This window comes from Dromiciops gliroides, chromosome 3 (assembly GCF_019393635.1).
Source record: "Dromiciops gliroides isolate mDroGli1 chromosome 3, mDroGli1.pri, whole genome shotgun sequence".
Taxonomy (NCBI): domain Eukaryota; kingdom Metazoa; phylum Chordata; class Mammalia; order Microbiotheria; family Microbiotheriidae; genus Dromiciops; species Dromiciops gliroides.
Genome location: NC_057863.1, coordinates 247,723,790 through 247,745,415, shown reverse-complemented (window position 1 = coordinate 247,745,415; position 21,626 = coordinate 247,723,790). Strand labels below are relative to the sequence as shown.

The following is a 21,626-nucleotide window of genomic DNA, read 5'->3' as shown; positions in this document are numbered from 1 at the left end:
TTTCCTTCAATAAGATCAAAGATCTCTAACATGGGGAAAATCATGCCATTCTAAGGAAGTCCATCCAAGTTTTGGATGGGACTAAATATTAGTAAATATTTCCTGATATTATACCTAATTAGCCTTTTTGCAACTTCTGCCACCTTTTTCTTAATTTTACTAGGGCCAAGTAGATCAAGTCCAATCCCTCTTCTTTAAGATAGCATTTGGGGCAGCTAGGTGGCGCAGTGGAAAGAGCACCGGCCCTGGAGTCAGGAGTACCTGAGTTCAAATCCAGCCTCAGACACTTGACACTTACTAGCTGTGTGACCCTGGTCAAGTCACTTAACCCCAATTGCCTCACTAAAAAAAAAAAAAAAGATACCATTTCAAATATTTGCAGACAATTATCATGCTCTCCCTTATCTTCTGTTCTTCATACTAAACGTCCCCAGTCCTTAAATTAATCCTCCTATGGCATGGTCATGGTCTGAAGACCTTTCACCATCCTGATTGTCCTATAATTGAATATGTCACACCTATCTGAAAACATGCTTCCTTTTGCCCCATTCATGCTGTGGTAAAAAAGTGAAAGCTTTTAACAGTCGGTTAGGACACCAGTTTTTGAAGGACCACCCTTTTGGGGAGGAGACCATGATGAGCCACCCCTGCGTCTGCTAGGCACTCCACTTCCGGGGTGCGAGCTTAAAGGCAAGGAGAGAACGGAAGTGATATCTCTTTTCCCCTCTCCTCACCCGCTGGCTTGCTCTACACACACAGACGCTGACTCAGGTTCGACTCGGCCCGGTTCTCCGTAACAGCACGTGCTTGACGCGGTTCTCAGCCTCAGAGGTGGCCTTGGGTTTTTGCTGAATTCTATAACGGTTTTTGGTGAGTTCTATAAGGGTTTTTGGTGAGTTCTATAAGGGTTTTTGGTGAGTTCTATACGGAATATAGACTAAGTTTAGATCTAAGACTATATATTTGTATTTCTACTTTCCTATCTCTCTAATCAACATCACCTTGTTTTGTTGGCTAAGTAATTCCCAAACAATAAAAGCTCTAACTAAAACTCAGAGGCTTCTTTCACTTTTTGGTCTGGGAGATATATAAGGGAAAGGTTAAAAGGGAGTTTAATTCTCTTGTATCCAATTTTAAATCTCACAATGCAAAAAAAAAGAATCAGCATTGTTTACGGAAAAAAAAATTAGGCATCTTTTTAGAACCAGTTACACAATATACTAGTCAATTCTTAGCTGGACATGGTGGCATATACCTTTAATCCCCACCACCAGGGAGGCTAAGGCCAGTAGATACTTGAGTTTAACAGTGCTGAGCTTCCCTGGATTAAGGGAATCAGTTTTTTACCTGTCTTGCATCATTGTGGTGAGTCCTTGGGAGACAGACAGGTGGAGTCCAAATTGTCTAAGGAGGGATAAAATAACCCCGGTCTGAAATGGGGGTTAAACTATGCTCATTCATAATGGGTTGGGTCTGTGAATAGCTACTGACCTTCATGCTGGGTAAGATAGGGAACCCGGCATTTATATACATGCATAAATACATGTATATGTACATATATATACATATATATATGTGTGTGTGTGTGTCTGTCTGTCTGTGTGTGTATGTATGTATGTAAATGTACACACTATAGACACATATATTCATGTTTAGAGAGAGAGGGAAATTCAAACTATTAGTTACCTTAGCCCAACTCAATCCTTTTTAAAACTGAAAATAAACTAGTCATTTTCTCTTTTGCAAGAGAAAACTGAAAAGAAAGCTGAAAGATGACTTAGTTTTTATCAAAGAAAATGCCCATCTTCAGAGATTTGGGATAATTTATTGTTCAGTCATGTCTGATTCTTTGTGACCCCATGGAACATAGTACGCCAGGCTGTTCTCTCCTCCACTATTGAATTCTTTCGATGTTCATTTTTGTTGTTTCCATGACACTATCTATCCATTTCATTCTCTGCTGTCCCTTTTCCTTCTGCCTTCAGTCTTTGCCAGCATTGGGGTCTTTTCCAATGAATCCTGTCTTCTCAATAACTAAAAGCATTAGCTGCAAAGAAAAATTTAGAAATTTCTATTATTTAATTCACAAAAGAGGAATTTGAAGTATAAGTTCCTTAAAGTCCCCAAGTACATGGATTTTCTTTTTTAAAAAATCTCTTTCTATCTTTTAAATATCTGATCTTTATCACTTGTCTCTATTGATCTGTGTGTGTATATCTATATATCTATATCTATCTATCTATCTATCTATCTATCTATCTATCTATCTATATACACACACATATGTATATAATCTATAAGTCTATCATCTCTTAATCTATCTGGGATAGTAACCACTGTGGGAATCTCTTCCTTTAAAGTTGATATAAAGTTGAGTGAAGTTAGGTTAGGTTAGGGTTGAGTTATATGATAATTTGTGTCAATCCTTTCCTTATTTCTCAGAATAAGATGTAGGGATATAGATAGGTTAGTAATATTAAGATAATAAGTTTGTGTTTTGTTCAGTACATATTACACTCACCTATTATTTCTTACCACCAAGGAAAGGGAAAAAAAGAGGAAATGTATTTACTGCAACCTTACGGATTTACCCTGGGAGTCTTCGGGAATCTGACAGTCATTAAAATTCAGAACAGGGTCTTAAGCAGGGGTGTAATGGAGCCAGCTCCAACCCACTAAGCTAATTATTAAGTTTTCAGTGTGAGTATTTATACCTCTGATATCAGAATTGCAAATTCTATAAATCAGGGCTTGATTTATTGTTTTATTGATTCTCTAGATTTAAGAAAGTGATGGAGACAATTTTAATAATGTAGATTGAACTTAATTGTGCACTGCTTTTTTTTTTTTTCTTGGAGAGCTGTTTAAACATTCACCAGTACACCCCTGGGTTTATGGATAGTTTTGACCATTTCCTTCCTCATAAACTTTTTTATTTCCTTTTTTTTCCCAGGGCAATGAGGGTTAAGTGACTTGCCCAGGGTCACACAGCTAGTAAGTGTCAAGTGTCTGAAGTTGGATTTGAACTCAGATCCTCCTGAATCCAGGGCTGGTGCTTTCTTTATCCACTGTGCCAACTAGCTGCCTGTCCTCATAACCTTTCTAAAAAAGGAATAAATATTTCCCATGTTTCTACAGATGAACAGTACTTTTATGTTGATTTGTTTTCTTACCCGGCCCAGTTTGCATATATTTCCTCTGGCTTTTAATGAAACCCCAAACCTAAATATGAAAGTCAAATATCTTAGGGTTAAAAATAAGCAAATTAAAAATAGTGACCCCCCCAAATGAATCATTACAAGTCATAATTTAGTCCTTTTTTTAATAAATTAGTATTCATTCATCAACATTGCTCATATTTTGTCTATCACTCAGTTTTGCTGTTTGTTTTTTCATGTCAAATAATACAAAAGAATATATACATAAATGTGCTTAAGCAAAACTGGGCTTTAATTTATCTTTACAATGGGATGTCATTAACATAGGAGTTAGCTATCACAACACAGTTATCTATTTCTACTTCAGACTCTTCAGGCTGTAACTCAGGATAGTCCTGTAGTTGCCTTGAATGCCCTCATGGACTTGTAAAGTGAAAATATGAAATGAGAATGAGAGCACACATATGGGGCTAGTCCTGGGTGAGGCATGATATGCAAACTAGTCTCTGAGAAGAAACCACTTGTCCAGGCAAGTTAATATGAATTTGTAAAGGACATCATGTTGCCTTTTAAGTACAGTAGAAGAGGTAATTATTCAGTGGGCATCCTAGTATCCTGGGGTAAGGGTGAGAGTGAGGAATCACTTCTATAGATATTACTTTCCAGTCTGAGGAAATAATAAGAGTGAATTTCCAAAGGAACAATATGATAAGTGAATTTATTGCCCAATTTGCTTTCATTAAAAGATCAGCATTATAAATCAAGTACCAGATTAAAACAATACTTATGGCACAGTTTATAATTTCAAGCCAAGATATTCAAAGTTCCTCAGCTAAAAACATTGTCACAAGGCCAGATTGCCCAGAAAAAACCCCAGATAGGAATAACTGCAGGGTGCCCAAAATAGTGCACCTAGAGGTACATCATGCTCATTCCTATTAAAGTGGCACCCAGCCAGTCTGGAATCACCTCTTCAGTATTCTAGGTGAAAACACTTAAAAGCAAAATTTGACAAAATTAGGTCTAGGATCTAGCATAAGGATAAGTCAGTGGCCTAAAAGTAAAGGGCATTGTAGGTGTGACTTTTCTAACATAACCGACTGGAACTTCAGGTCTTCTTCCTAACTTTATTTGGGATTTCCTAACTTTATGTTAGGCTCTGGAATTTTAGTGAAGACATTTACGTAAGTGACACATGATCCAATCAATGAAACCCCATTAAGATGCTGGTTAGGGGTAACAAGAGTAACACCTACTTAAGAGGTTAACCATGCTATGGATCATAGATGGAGTATTTATGGAATGACATGGGTGATAATGACATTCGCTAAGAAGTCATAGGTGGTTTATGGTCTGCACCATCAAATGGAATACCCACACCCACTGAAGTAATGTAGTACAATTGGGTGACTATGAATCGACTCAAGAGTAGGTGAGTCTGGGTAATAAGAAGACATTTCACAAGAACTCGACCGTATATTTTGAGGACCTGTGAACATTTTTTTGAAAAGACATATATATATTAGCCTACCTAGAAATCTGATGATTATTTTTTAAACTTCCTTTCAAATTCTCAGATAAGTAATCATACAAGTCCCTTCACCAACCTTTTCTTTACAACCCCTGATGAGGCCTTACAACAATTAAACTTTAATTCTAGAGTTCTAGTTTTGGGCCTCATCTGTACAGCTCCTTCAATGACTAGAACAGCTGCTGTGGGTTCGTGAGAAGCCATGTTGGTCTGGAGACTGAAAGAAAAGTGTTGGGAAGCAAATTCAACTAGTCTGGGTCATGATGGTAGGAAAAAAAAAGCTCATTCCCGAATTTTCTGCTGCTTTATGAAACAAGTTTAGGCAGACTCTACAATTCTTTTTATCAGAAGAAAAACATTGTTTGCCCCTGAAATGGGTAAAGCAAACACATGCCCATGGATCTGAAAAAGGTTTTTTATCGAATATATGTATGTATGCATGTATGCATGTATATATATATATATAGTTACAAATACAATATGTAATATAGCCATTGTATTTACTTCGTTGCAATGTCTACAAAGTTGTGAATCCCGATCTCATTGCCAAATGCATATAAAAAGCTCAAAAGCTATTATTACCTACCATGCAAATTTATACCAAGGAAAACTTGTAAAGTGGATTGCAGGAGCTCTTTTGAGGTCTAAAGGTTCTCTGCCATTGCTGTTCATGAACTTGAAGTTCACATATGTATATATTTTTAACTTCTCCCCATCCTCTCTTCCCCCTACTCCATCCTCAAGAAAGGATTAATAGCACAGTTCTGAACAGTATGCATTGTGCATTTAAAGATTCCAAATGTCCACAATGAACTGCTTTCTTCACATCCTTTGCATTTTGAGTCCCTCATATATGTGGAGCTCCAACCTTGAGTCACTGGACACAGAAAAATAGCGGAAGTGTTGAAAAAGATATGATCTTCAGCAACATCTCTTTTCTTTAAAACATTTACAATGGATAAGGCCACTCACAAGATTTTCCCAATCTGTTCATATTTTATAAATCCATATTATTATCCTGAGAGTGACAAAGAAAAACCCATATAAGCACATATCTTTAATAACCTGTTTAGCTTCCATGTAAATTAAAACTGGAGAAAATCTATTGATGGGTTTTTGTTGTTGTTGTTGTTGTTATTTTGAGGGAGGGAAGAGGAAGAAGAGTGGAGAAAGTGGGGGATGAAGGAGAGGGAGGGGAAAGGAAAAAAAAAAAGGAATTGCTTCCAGCATTAGACTTTGTGTGTTTGATTTAATCCCAGAGTGAATCTAGCAGCTGTTATCTACTCCTTCAAATCAAAGGTTGTAATGACCACTGAAGGGAACTCCCACAGAAGTAATACTGGGCAACTTGTACATCCTTGTAACATCCCAGGTGGTATAGGTCCTATCAATATTGAAATGAAATCCAGGGGTCAGAGAGTTAGATAAGAATCTGGCTGACTGCTCCTGTGTGTTGGACAGAACAGAGGCAGCTGGGGCGTATGCAACATTTTGAGACAATAGCAGCCAGGAAATCTATGGATAGGTTTCATCTCAAAAGGAAATTTAGCAGTTCTTTCCTGCACATTTTGCTTTTTTTTTCTCCAAATGCTTAATTCCACTTTGATACCTATTTATAGGACCGTAGTCATGTCCATTTATGGATGTCTGTGATAGAAATATTGTTTACAAAAAATATATCATCTTTTTTTTCTTTAGAAAGATCTAGTTGTCTAAATAGCAAGTTAAGGTTGCATCTATGAAACCAGTGCACCTTGACTTGTATCTACTAGCTTTAAAAAGTCGATAGGATGAGGAGATGGATTCAAAAAGAAACTAAAAAATGAGCGTGCTGTTTTGTCAGGTCAATAACATTTGCCTAAAAAAAGAAAAATGGTGGCATGTTTTTGATGATGAAATGCCATGCATTAGTTAGTTTGCTGATTGCTGATTGCAGCATCCCAATTGTCCCAGGAGTATTTTGTTGTGTTCCTTATGGCATATGTTTGACATGGAAATAAAGGCCATGAGTATATGTCTTGATTGTTGTGTTTCAACAGTAAAAGCATTTTAGATTAAGTCTTAATTCCAGATAATAAAAAAGTAGTCACATCACATGAAGAAAAGATATGACATAGCATGCTGCCACAGTAGCAAGCATAAGAAAGAAAGTCTTCATAAAATATACATATGTATGCATATTATGCAAATATATTTTATAGTAACATACAATGTTTTAAGAATGTTGGATAATGTCAACACAAATTTAAAAAAAAAGTCTAGATGGTTTTCATGTTAGGGTAACAAATAACCTGAGACTTCTATGCTTTCTGTTAGATATCAGTCTTAGAAATCTATAAGAGATGCAGAACACATTTTCGGGCATTAAAATGTCAACTAAAATGATACCAAAATGTGCTAAAAATTTCCCCTTAGTTCAGCTAAGCTGGAGTCAGTTCAAGTGTACCAAAATAAACAAAACAAAACAAAAAACAACCCCAAACTGTGTATTACTATACTTACAAATGAGATTCCTTTCACCACAGATGGATTTTTCAAAAGATGAGGATTTGAACATATTAATGTAAGCATCTTAAACAACAGGACAGCTTTCTTTCTGTGACTATTTAATCCAAGTCAATGATCACTGAAAAATGACACGCATGGAAGATGAAAAGAAACCTTACAAACCAAATGAGCAAAGAAAACTTAGCTCAATAAAACAAAGCATATGAAATGAAAGAGAAGTGACTCATTTTAAACTAGCAGTACCACTGGATGGGTTTTTGAAGAATACATTAGCTTTAAGTAATCAAGGTTTTGAAAACCTGTACTGAAAATGTCTAATTTATGATAACTTAAGATGTACTTAGGGGTGATATTATGTAACACTCCCTCATTCTTAAGGTGAAATATTTAGATGATATCTGTCCCTTTCAATTAAAAAATGCACCCACTTCCTTTGATATGCATTCTGTGTTCAATTGTCCATAGCTGCTGAATGTATACATGTATGTGCATTTGTATTCCATACACATGGTTATGTAGACCTGTGTATATAAACATATGCACATACATTCTCATATACATGTGTATTTATATATATATGTTGAGAAAGTTCACATATATATACAATTGCGTATGTATATATATGTGTGTGTGTATTTATATATAGGTATAAAAATGACAGGCAGAGTAATATTTCACTCCGTGTTAAATGGAGTCTGTGAAAAACCAAGTATAGTCACTCAGTTAACATAGTACAGCCAGTAAATCAGGTTGAAAAGAGAAAAAGTAAATGGAAACACGATCCTTGACCATCTGTCTATGGCATTCACATCCGTTAAGTCGGGGATTTTTATTTTGAGCTGTGAAGACCTCCTCCGTAAATGGGTCTTCTTGTGCGGTATGTTTCTGTCCCCCATATGTCGCCCATGCCCTTCTCGAGGCATACTTTGTTTCCTGTACTGGATTCCTGAGTTGTCGAAGGATATTGCTGAATTCCTGGAATCTCCAACGCCTCCTGTGACCTCATTCACCTCATTGTGAATTTCAAGTGACGTTAACAGAATGTTTCCATGAGCATCCACCTAATTGGAAGAGATAGCATATTACCAGACAACTCAAGTGCCAATAAATTTAATATTCATATTCCAAACTGAGGGTAGGCCATTGATGTGTTTGATTCTGAGCATATCATGGGAAATCACATATCTCATATTCAGTGCTTCATTCTATTGGGAAATGTCATTTTGGGAATTTTAACTGGTTTAGACATCTATTGCCCTTGATTTAAAAAAAATTTATGTATGAAAAGAAATCAAATAAAAGGACTTTTTAAAATTGAAATTCCACAATAAGAATGCAACACATTATTGGAAAACTGAAGAACAAATTTCTCATTTGTATTAATTTTCTTTAAAAGACATCCTTAAATACTTATGTATTTCATTCATGATAAGTCCCTGCCACTATGATCTATACTGGAATAGCAAATTCTTCCTTTTTCTAAGAGAAAAGTATCTTACTATAGTTCAGATGCCTATGTATTGACAGTGCATTTCTAAATGTACTTGGGATGTGAGCTATCAAATAAGAATCTACTTGGAATACTGATATCATTTTTAGTTACGAAATCCACAGGTAATAAATGTATCCAGGTATGACCAGTGGTTGAACCATCTACCAGATGATGTTGAGGAACTGAATAAACTCAAAGTAATTATTCAAGTGCTACCAATCAAGTCAGTGATAACCTAAATATAGCCTTTTAAACTCAACATGCCTCTTACAATATATTTAGTTCATTTTGGGTTGGTACAGGCTCAAATATCTTGACATTCTTTCATTGTAACACCATTCCAACTACCTGGAATGCAATTGATATGTATGTTTTGAAACTTATTCATTTGTTCTGGGCCTAAATTTATTGTAATATTTCCTAGAGAAATTATACCAGGTCACTTTGTTGTCTAAAAATATTAATCCCCAAGGGGCCATTATCAAAGACCCTTAGAAACCTCATAGTTAAGTGTGCCTCTACTAAACAGGAAAGCTATGGTATAGGTAGTGGTCCAGATAACCCACTTCTTCTATCAAACTCTTTACTGTGGGCCCTACACTGAATTTTAAGAGGGGAGACTTTTAAGGAATAAGTTTTTACCGTTGTGGGTAGATTACAGATTAAGGTGGGAAGGCCATATAGTACAAGGGTAAGAACAATGAAACAAGAACAAGAATAAAAGAACAAGAAAACTTGGGTTCAAATCCCACTTCTGCTTGTGTGACCTTGGGGAAGCCATTAAATTTCTCTGAGTCTCAACATCCTTCCTCATTTGCAAAATGATCCTACAAAAGACCTGGTATGTGTTTATGTGGTGGGAAAACATAAGGATAGTACCCTCCTAACTTTTATAACATTCGGGCAAATATTGCCTTCAAAGTGATTTCTTACTCATTAAGTGATTCTTGTCTTGCATAATAATTAAAGTTCTTATCTTCATAGTGTAGGAAGGGATTTTAAAGCTCATCCACTGCAAGTCGTCTCCATTGTCCAACTTTAAGAATGAATCTTATCCAGATATCTCAGAAACCAAGCTACCTCATGAAGCCTCCCTATGCCAGGGAATGAATTAGATCATGTTAGATAATTACATTTCTAAGATGTTTCAATTATTAAAAAGCCAGCATGATACAGTGAATAGGGAGCTGGCCTTGGAGGCAGAAAGATCTGGATTCAAATACTGTCTCATAAATAATGGCAGTTTGGCCCTAGGTAAGACTAAATTGCAGAGTAGTAAGCTTTAGTGCTTATCCCTATTCTTATTTTATCAATCATTTGGGAGTTTTTTCTTATATTTAGACAATTACATAATACATATACATACATACACACATACATATACAAACAACATACATACAATCATTTGGTCCAGTTTTACTCTCAAGGGAAAAAGACCAAGTGTAATCTATTTTGAATGGAGCAGCTTGGTGGCACAGTGGATAGAATGTTGGGCTTGAAGTCACAAGGACATCTTCATGAGTTCAAATCTGGCTTCAGACACTTACTAGCTGTGTGACCATGAGTAATTCACTTAACCCTGTTTGCCTCAGTTTCCTTATCTGTAAAATGAGCTGGAGAAGGAAGTGGCAAGCCACTTTTAGTAGCTTTGCCCCCAAAAAACCTCAAATGGGGTCACAGAGTTAGACATGACTGAAAAACAACAGTCTATTTTGGATATGTCAAACCTTCAAATATTGGAGAACAACTACGATCACCCCTTATCATACCCAGACTTCCATTATGCAAGATAAACCTTAACAGTTTTTTCCATGTATTTTCTTATTTAAGTTCCCTATCAAAATGTTATCCTTAATATTGTTTCTCTAGACTCATTCTACTATTGAATGTAACTTCTAATCTATGATACTCAGAATTGAAATATATGCAGTTTCATGTACACTCATTTTTTTTTCTATTCTACTATGCTATGGAAATGTTTGTTTTATTTCTTAAGTCAGAATGAAATAAATAGAATTTTAAAAAAGAAACATAATCATCATCAAGGGTGTGCTAGAGCCAGTTTTAGCTGGCTTGCAAGAGTTGACTATTCGATTTTTAGTGTGAGCATTTATACCTCAGAAATTGACAATAATTCCAAATCAGGGTTTGATTTATTTTTTTCTTGATTTTCTAAACCTGAGAAAGCATTAATAATGCAGATTATACTTAAAAGTGTATGTGATGGGGCAGCTAGGTGGTACAGTGGATAAAAGCACTGGCCCTGGATTCAGGAGGATCTGAGTTCAAATCTGGCCTCAGACACCTGACACTTACTAGCTGTGTGACCTGGGACAAGTCACTTAACCCTCATTGCCCCCACAAGAAAAAAAAAGTTTATGTGCATACATTCCTGGTTTCAAAATATTTACTGCACACCTCTGTAGTACTCTATAAACACTGCTTGAGAATCAGCAGGTGTACAGTTGAAGGCTAAGGGAATGAAGTTATCACCAGATCGGAGGTGTGGTGAATATAGGTTAATATCAACAACAACAACAACAACAACAACAACAATAAAGTTTTTCAAAGTACTTTACATTCATTATCTGGACTGAATCTCACAACATTCCTGTTCATAATACTCTAGTTCTTTCAATATTTTAGGGGCATCAATGTTCCTGCTACTCTGTTTACTTATGGTCTCTTGTTCTTGGTCCAAGGCTTTCATGTTTTTTAAGTCTTGTATGTTCATAATTATTTTATGAAATTTTTCATATGTAAGTTATTGTTAAATTTGCTGGAGCAAATTTACACTCATTGTAAGTCCTAATGCACTTTGAATTATGTAGATCTTAATTCTTCTGAGCTCATTCATAAAGTTCTGTGATTTGTAATTATGTAGCACTATTTGTTAACTATTCCTATTGAAGTGCCTCCCTATCACCTCTAGGATTAAATACAAAATAGTCTGTTTGGTAATCAAAGCCCTTCGTTACCTCCCCTTCCCCCAACCTTTTCCCATCATCACCTTAATATTCCCCCCTATTTATTCTTCTATCCAGAGACACTGGCCTCTTTAATGTCCCACGTGGTAATGTTTTACATAATTGCACATAGATAAGGTATATTTGATTGCTTACCACCTCAGGGATTTTGGAGAGGAGGGAGGGAAGGAGGCATAGAATTTGGAACTCAAAACTTTAAATAAAAATATTTATTATTAAAAAACTTTAAAAATTAAATAAAAAAGATACTCCATCTCTTGGTTGTGGGCATTTTTTTTCCTTGGCTGTCTCTGATACCTGGAATGCTTTCTTTCTCTACTCATTTCTACCTCTTGAGTTTCCTGGATTCCCTCAAGTCTTAAATGCAATCCCACTTTCCATAGGAAGTCTTTCCCAGTCCTTCTTAATTCAAGTGCCTTTCTTCCTTTAAGTATTTCTTATCTGTGCCCTACATGGCTTGTCTGTACACACACACACACATTTGCTTATTGTCTCCCCTACTATGTTTTGAACTCCTTTAGTGCTGGGAATGTCTTTTGCCTTCTTTGTATCAGCAGTGCTTAGCACAGTGTCTTACAGTTAGTAGGCACTTAATAAATGCTTATTGACTGACTCACTTATTGAGTGACTATCATGGGGCCTGAGTTATTTGAGAACATAGCTTTGTTTTGTCTAATTAAACCCAGTTCTATCACCTTCTCCTAAGTAAACTACTTCACTTTCCATACTGAAAGGACATTGCAACGATCTACAAATTCAGCCGCGTATCAAAGTCAATATGAATTTTTAATCCACTTTGTTTTAATATGTGGATGGTTAGACTAATCTCTTCTGTACTGCTATGTATTCTATAAGGGGATTTTATAGTTTTACAGGGCTTAATGCAATCAATGTGATATGACAATAAGATCATTTGAATACAATGTGATATCCCAATAGGAACATTTGGAGGGCCTTACCATCATTAGAAATGGTATTTTTTTCTTTTTAGGGGATATGTTTTATGGCAAAAGCACAAAATATTTCTCAGCTCCTTCTTCCCTATTGACTTTCATAGTGATGGCAGTAGTGTAGGTATGTGGGTGTGGAGGGGGGGGGTAGGGGGAGTGGGGTAAATGTGGGAAAGAGTACATATGTTATTTAGATAGAGTTCTTACATATCTGCAAACATAAATTAACCAGTCAGTGCTTTCAGTATACTTTGGGCATATAAATATCACAGTTATATACTAGCAATTAGTTACATACCATTAATCTATAAAGATCGAATTAAGTTTTTTTGGATATCATATCACGCTATTGAGACATACTGAGCCAGAAATCCAACTAAAAACACATTTTAATGAAAAATCCTATTGATGCCTTTGCTTTTTTTTTGAAAAAGAACATATTAATATCCCAACAAACCATGCTACTATCCTGAAACCTCCCTTGTAACAAAGAAAACTAGTTAAGCAAAACCAAATGATACAGTGATTATATCTTTCAATGTATGCCATTGTTCACACCTACAGTAAACATCTACTCCCTTTACTGAGAGGAAGAAATATCTTTCATCCTCTGGAACCAACTTTGGTCATTGCATATAATCTGAATTTAGCTGCTTTTTGATATTTTTTCCAATCATTATTGGTGCCGTTGAGTGAGCTATTTTCTTATGTTTGCTTTCTTTTCTCTATATTGATTCATATGTCTTTCCATGTTTCTATGAATGCCTCATATTCGTGTTTTCTTCCAGTATAACAATATTTCATTACTTTCATATGCCAGTTTGTTCAACCTTTCCCTAATCAATCAATTAATCAATCAACAAACATTTATGAATTACTCCTTATGTGCCAGGCTCTGTGATAGGCACTGTGAAAATAAACACAAACAGAAAGAAACCATTTCTGATCTTAAAGAGTTTATATTCTTTGCATCAGAGAAGCACATATATGAATATATAGAAATTGAATATATATATTTACATGCAAATGAATATAAAGTAGGTTAAAATGAGGTAGTTAGGGAGGACACTAGCATTTGAGGAAATTAGGAAAGGTTTCATGGGGAAGGAGGGAGTGCATTCTAGGCCCGGGGAAGGTCAGAATAAAGACAGAGACAGGAGTTAAAGTGCAACGTGTAAAGAATAAACTGTGACTAGTTTGACTGGGCCATGAAGGGAAATCAAGGGAAAAAATATATAAAGAGTCTGACAAGATAGGCTGTGGTCCCCTTGTGAAGGACATTGAAAAATAGAGAAGTTTAATATTTTATCCTACAGACAATAGGGAACCTCTGGAATTTACTGAGCAGGAGAAAGACATCTTCTGATCTGCATTTCAGAAAAGTCACTCTGGCAGCTGTGTCGAGGAGGGACAGGATGGGCAGGTAGCTGGATTAGGAATTCCGTGTACTGTCATGGGTTAGTTTTAGCCCTGAGTGCCCTATTTTTGGGACTTCTCTGACTGATTTCTCCCTCACATCCCAGGAAGCTCACTACTGGGATAACCTCATCATCTTGTAACATGGCATCAGCCTGGTATGCTCCCTTATCACTACTCTCTGCCCCTCTGATGGGAGAATGGTACCATGAACTCCAAACCTCCATTTAAGGGGGCACCTCACTGGCTTCTTTTCAGTTTCCTTTTGTGTTTCATCTTTCCCCATTCCATTGTAAACTCCCTGAGGGGAGGGACTGTCCTTTAATCTTATTTGAATCCTCAGTGCTTAGCGAAGGCCTTGGCACATAGTAGGCTCTTAATAAATGTTTATTGACTATCAACTGAGATAGTGAGGACCTAAATTAAAGTGGGGCTACTTGAGAGTAGAGAAAAGGGATCAGATGGGAGAGATATTATATAGTGAGAAATGGTAAGATTTCGTTATTGGTTAGTTTATATAGTATTAAGGAGAACAAGGAGATGGGAATAATGCTGAGGTTCAATATATACTCATTTATTTCCAGTCTTTTACTACTGAAAAGCATTACTCTGAATACTTTGTTCTATATGGGGCTTTTATTTTTGCATAAATCCATTTCAAGCTAAATAAGACTGCCTCACAGTGTAGATGTGAGGCCCAAATGAGATAATACTAAAAGTTCATATTCACATAGCAGTTTAAGGTTTGTAAAATGCTTTATTTATACTATGTCATTTGAAAGTTTTAGAAGTCTATATAGTGCCACCTAACTACCTGTTGTTATTCTTTCACTGCTACCAAGGAGACAGTGTCCATGGGTACGATGATTTTTTTTTTTATTTCAATGGCACTGATGAGTCAATTCCCTCAAAAAGATGAATCTGTTGGTAACTTGTGGCCACAGGCCTGGTTAGAAATAGCAACAGTCAGGGTGCCAACATTCCCAACCCCTCCTCTCTGGCATGCTAGGGAAAGGGGTGTTGATTGGCTAGCTGGCTGCCTTCCACTCCTAAGAAGAATCAGGAACCTTTAGAGGAAAGAGAGATTGTGATTTCATGTTGTTGTCAGGCTCTTTTCAAAGGGGAGGAGAATGGGGAATATTCATGTGTTTCCCATTGACTCCTGGAATTTGGCAGCAGGAGGAAAATGGAAGTAAGTGATATTTTATAAATAACATTACAAGGAGCCATTTCTCTGGGCTTGAGTTATTTTGAGATGGAAATGTAAAGAAAATGCACTGGATTATCACTGCGAGGGGACTTAATAAACTGCAGACATCAATGAGACTTTTTCAAAAATAGGCTGTATTTTAAATAGAACTGTTTAAACAGTAAGCTGCTTTACCCAAGTTTGAAGAATTATTAAAGGTTGAGTTAAAAAAAGGAGTCTGAGGATACTTAAAAAAATTAACACCATAGGTGTGGTTTCCTCATAATGATAATGGGCTATGCTAAACATTTATTACAACTTCAAATAATTTATCTTGTCATTTTTACCTTAACAATTTCTCGCAAATATATCCCATTGTCTTTACGCATTCAACCACTGGACTAAGGAAGGCCTAGGTTCAAATTTGACCTCCAATGCTTACTAGCTGTGTGACCCTGGACAAATATTTATCCCCTGTCTCTGCCCTAGTTTCCTCATCTGTAAAATGAGGGAGTTGGAATTGAGGACTTTTCAGGTTCATTCCAATTCTAAAAATCTATAGTCCTGTTGTGGGCCCAGAGCACTCCAGAAGTTCTCTGGGACACATCAAGGAATCTTCTCCTTGAGAAACTAAACCAGAGGACAGATACACCTAGAGAGATAAGTAGAACCAGTTTGGACTGAGCTAGCTCTGAGACCCCCACCCTTCATTCTAGTCTCCCACAATCCTGGGGTGATAAGATTAGGTGTGGCTCTTTCTTTTGTGTTCTGAGGAGAAGGCTTGAGAGATCCGAAGCCACCCCTCACCCAACTCCTCCAGCCACCACCAATGGGGGATGGTCCACCCTCATTAAAGGAACTTTCCACCAGTCACCCCCATCAGTCCCCTATCAAAGTACCTGCCAGTCTCCTGCTTGAGGAGATTGGTATCTCAAAGCCACAAGCTTTGTGCCATACCTCTCTCCCCAGAAGTCCAAGGATTTCTCTTGGCTTCCCTTCCCTTCCCTTTCTCAGCCCCGAAATAAACTATCTTATTCTAACTGCTTTTGTGTGCAACAGGGTATAATTCTTTAAAGAGGAATTCTTAAGGACCCCAAATCCCTACCCCTACCTCTCCACAAAACCCCCTACCCCATTCTCCCCATGACAGTCCTATAATCTATGACGTATAATTACCATTATTCAGGCTTTAATTACCCCCAGTTTGGACAATAGGAGACAATAGCTTCCTAATTCCAATCTTATCCCTTTATGCAAATTCTTCTACACCAATATGCCAAAGTAATCTCCCCAAAATACAGAACAGACCATGATGCTATTCTCTTGCTAAACAAGCTTTCTTGACATCTATTGTTTCTGAATAAAATACACAGTCCTTAGCAGAGTGTTCAGATCCCTTCACTGTACACCTCAATTCTCTGTTCTCAAACTTATCTCACATTTCTTCTCTTTCTGCACTATATGAGTTAAATGCGATATGTTTGCTGTTCCTAAAACTGAGCATCCCATTTCTCCTCTGTTTCTTTATAGTGGCTTTGTTCTGAACACCTGAAATGTATTCTCTCCTTGCTTTTAGCTTTCATCATTCTTTTAAGGATCAACTTAGGGGCTTCCTTTTGCTCCCCCTAATTGTTAGCATTTTCCATGTTCTCACATTATACTGCATTCATCCATGCCAATGTTTTGTTCCCAAAATAAATTGGACAGATTTCTGTTATTGTTTTGTCCTTGCATCTCCAGTGATTTGCACACAGTAGGGGATTTTAAAATGTTTGTTTCACAAAAATAGCAAAAAATTATTTTTGCTACATAAAAAGTTTGCAGACTTCTTTCATGTTGGAAAAATAATATATTTGTGCCATGGAGGGATCAATTCTATTACTGGAAAAATTGTATTCTCTTTGGAAATGTGTACACATTCTGAACTTTCAAATTTAATTGACTGAGGGATTTGTAAACCATTTAAGGCCTACTTAAATGTTGGTTTTGATTGGATCATAAGCATCACATGAGTCAGTCAAAGCAGGCTGTGGCTTCACAAACAGCTAATTCAACCTTAAGTTGTATTTAGTAGAACACAGAATCCAAAATAAGGGAGATATTAGTTCTACATTACATTGTCTTGGCCTGACTGCATTTGGAAGATTGTATGTTCAGTTCTGGGCCCTACATGTTAGCAGGAACCTTGAGAGACTGAAGAGTAACTAGGAGATGGAAAGCAAAAAGTGTGGGGAGTTAATATTTTAAATCTGTATATCAGTGGGTCAGCAATCTCATCATTTTGGCTACTCCCTCAGGTAGTGCTGATTACAACTCAACCACATCCTCTCATCCTGTTGAATTCTTCTCCATCATTCCCAAGGGGATATAAAAACCTTGTCAGATAAGGAAAAGCTCAAAGAATGGGAGAAGGCATAAGGGGATATGATTCATTGATTCTTCTCTGGATCTGTAATCTGATTAATGAGGTTACTTCCTTGAATAAAGCAGCTCACTCCCCATTCATCTCTTCTTGTGTTTGATTCTTATCTGTGTCCTCCAATAAACTGAAGGGTCCACTTAATATACTTTGGGCTTCCTGTATATCTTTTTTTTTTTTTTTTTTGGTGAGGCATTTGAGGTTAAGTGACTTGCCCAGGGTCATACAGTTAGTAATTGTTAAGTGTCTGAGGCCAGATTCGAACTCAAGTCCTCCTGAATCCAGGGCCAGTGCTCTATCCACTGCACCACCTAGCTGCCCTATATCTTTTAATATCATATGGGTACCAGTGGAGAATATAGGTTGTCCATCTGTTATCTCATACTCTTACTACAAAGATAAATCCACCCAGTTTTTACTAACTATATCTCCTTGATATCTCTTATGCTTCTTCACAAGGACTATTTTCATTGGTAATATGCCTAATTATGCCTTTTATTTGTCTTTCCAGTGCTCTTTGATTGACAACACTTTGATTCTTAAGGGACTGTGACACTACACAATTGCACATCATAAAGTACTACTAGAAGACTATTGGTGCTAAGAATTTGGTTATTTGAGGGGCAGCTAGGTGGTGCAGTGGATAGAGCACCGGTCCTAGAGTCAGGAGTATCTGAGTTCAAATCCGGCCTAAGACACTTAACACTTACTAGCTGTGTGACCCTGAGCAAGTCACTTAACTCCAATTGCCTCACTAAAAAAAAAAAAAAAGAATTTGGTTATTTGGAGAAGCTAGGAGTCATTTAAAGCCTTACTCAATTTTTCACATTCTTTTGTGCTCATTCAATTCAGGACTCAGCCTAGTTTTTTATCCATCCAAATATCTCTCCCAGATTTATATATTGATAGAATAGCTCCATAGGCTATCCATTTAACTTCATATCATGGTTTGGAAATAGTCACTTTTTATTTAACCCCCCTCACCCCCACCTTGGGATAGATAGACCTAACTTTGACTGTTATGAATTTTATTTGGCAGAATATGAAATATGGCAGGGCTTTATACAATCTGCAACAATGTTATCAGCAGCCTAGGGGCTACTGGAATACTTCTCCATCTCTAGGGAATTCTTCCATTTGGACCCTGAACTGGGAATCTTCCATGACCAATCCACAAATAAGCATTTATTAAGCACCTCATATATGTCAAACATTGGGAACACAAAGACAAAAACGTAACAGTCCTTTACTTAAGGAGATTGTGTTCTAATGGGGGAAACAAATATGTGTGTATTGTAGGAAGGGTTTCATGTAGAAGCTGGCACTTTAGAGGAAATTCTGAGGGGCAAGGTTGAAAGAGAACACTTCAGGAATAGAGAACAGTCAGTACAAAGGCACTGTGAAAGAGATGGAGTGAGTGTTAGGTCTGAGGAACAGCAAATTGACTACTACAGTTGAATTGCCAAATACATGAAGTGGGAGTAATGTAGAAGAAGAGGCTAGGAAGTAGGAAGACACCTAGTTTTGAAGACATTGAAGGCCAAATATAATTGATCTTAGTGGTAATAGACAGTCACCAGAAGTGTGTTTAGTGTATGTGTGTGTGTGCGTGTGTGTAATATGTTAAGACACACTTGAGTGTCTAAGTGGAAGATGAAATGGAGTGAGTAAAGGCTTCTAACAGAGAGACAAAATCATAAATTATTGCAATAGTCCAGGCCAGAGGTAATAAAGGCCTGAACTAGGGTAATGGCTATGTAATTGGTTTGAAGGGTATATATGAGAGAGATGTTGACAAGGTGGAATGGAAAATATTGGGCAACAGAATGCATATGCAGGTTATGTGAGAGTGAAGAGTCAAGATGAAACTAAGATTGCAAAACTGGGTGATTGGAAGGATGGTGGTACTCTTGACAGTAATAGGTATGTTTAGAAGAGGGTAGGATTGGAAGGAAAACAGTATGAGTTCTGTTTTAATGTAGGGCAGAAGCTCAGGAGAGAGAACAAGACTAGGAAAATGGAAAGAATAGAATTGAACAAATAGATCTGGAAATCATTGGCCTAAAGAAGTAGTCGAATCCATGGAAGATGTTGAGGTAACCATGTGATAAACTGTAAAAAGCAAACAGAAGAGGGTCTAGAATAGTCTTTGGGGACACTGATATTGGGCATGGCACAGATGATGAATGTTTAAAAAAAAACTTAGAAGGAGCAAGTAGATTGGTAGCAAGACAACCTGGAAAATACAATGTTACCAAAAATCAAAGAGGAGAAGGAATCCAAGATTAAACAGTTTTAAATGCTGTAGGGGAATCAAGAAGGAAAAGGATTGAGAAGAGGCCATTACATTTATCAGTGAGGATATCTTCGAATAATTTTGGTAGAGAATAGTTTTAATTGGTAGTGAAAAACACTTTTGGCAAACATATGCCTCCCTATTTTATGACTTGCATTATTGAAGAGGATTCTGGAGGAGTTATAGACTATTTGATTCCTTGTAATCTTGTATGATTTTAACATGCATAGGTGTGTGTATACACACACACAAGATTCTCCCTGTTGTAGGTAAGCTTAAAGCAGGATTTCACTCTACCAAAGTAAATACTTTTTAAAATAATGGAACAATATGCATAGTGAGGACCTACATCTCCAGTTTGGTCAACTGTATGTCTGTAAAGATATGGTCTGTTGTAGAACATCATTTAAAAAAAATTGTCCTGTTTTATTCCCCAAAGCATGTTTAGATAATTTTTCTCTTCCTCCTCTTCTTCCTCCTCCTCTTCCCTCTCCTCCTTTTCCTCTTCCTCTTCTTACCAGATTTGTGATGTCATAATTATAGGAAGTTTGGAATCCTCCATATGAATGCTATTAAAGGTTATTATCTTCTCTACAATTTATAATCTTACAGATTTGACTCTGTGGAATTAGCTGACCCTGGTTAGGGCCATGCAACTAATATGTGCCAGTAAGGGAATTTAAACCGACTTCTTTCTGACTCCAAGGCCAGATCTACTACATAATCCTGCCTTTCATGTGGAATGTTTTTGAAAAGATCTTGTAAAGATAATAAAGGAGCCAAACTGGTTAAATAATAGTTATGATGCTAGACTCACTCTTTTTCTTTTCAGTAGAAATAACATAAATGATTCCACCCCCTGCCAAACAATTGATGTCTTCTTTGAGATATCTTAAGAACCAATTCCTTTACACACACACACAAATAATTTAGCACACACCTTCCCTGGGTATATTTGGTCTAGTCTAGATATTCTTCTTGTAGGTTGTCATTGATGACACTTCTCTTTCCTACATCACATTAAGTATATTATGATGTGATGTAGAATCTAAATATAGTGGTTCTACTCTCATTGATGAAGAAAAAGTTTCATTAAAGGAATTTTTACAGATTGTTTCCATTTTTAAAAGTTTGTTGTCCTTCCAGTTTCATTTTAGATCTATTTTAGCTTAATTCTATTTCTTGTCAAGCTTTCTATAAACTTGTTTATTCTCTCCAAAGCTTCTTACTGTTCTACAAATGAGATTATTTTTTAAACACATTTTCCTTCATGGCTATATCTCCTTGATTTGCCAGAAGATCCATTGTATGAAGTTTGAGATGGGTTTTAAGGACTTTTGTTGTAATTGAATGACAATTTTAAATTTACCTTTGGAAATGGTGTCATACCGCTTACACATTTTTCAGTGTCAATATTTTACCTAAATAGGTCTACTTAAAATTCTTTTAATTATGCATCATATATTTTCTTTCTTATGATAATTGCCTACATATCTAAAGAGCTAAGCAGAAGCCAGGGATAGTGTGGCACTCCTGTAATTCTAGATCTCAGAGAGGCTGGTACATCTCTTGAGTTTATGAGTTCTAAGGCCGGTCAGACATCTGCACTAATTTCAGCATTGATATGGTGATCCCCTGGGACCACAGGTCAGTAGAATTGCCTACAGTCTCCCAAGTCAG

General features: G+C 36.7%; 1 protein-coding gene across 2 annotated transcripts in view; it reads right to left on the bottom strand.

Annotated features, from left to right (window-relative positions):
- Nucleotides 1-3,302: 3,302 nt before the first annotated feature.
- Nucleotides 3,303-21,626, bottom strand: part of GABRB3 (gamma-aminobutyric acid type A receptor subunit beta3) — a 276,919-nt gene continuing 258,595 nt past the window's right edge. For both annotated transcript variants that reach the window (XM_043994838.1, XM_043994839.1), the window contains one exon: nt 3,303-8,258. In XM_043994838.1, coding sequence (XP_043850773.1) covers nt 7,917-8,258 — 342 coding nt within the window. In that variant the 3' untranslated portion in view covers nt 3,303-7,916. The remainder of the gene's footprint in view (nt 8,259-21,626) is intronic.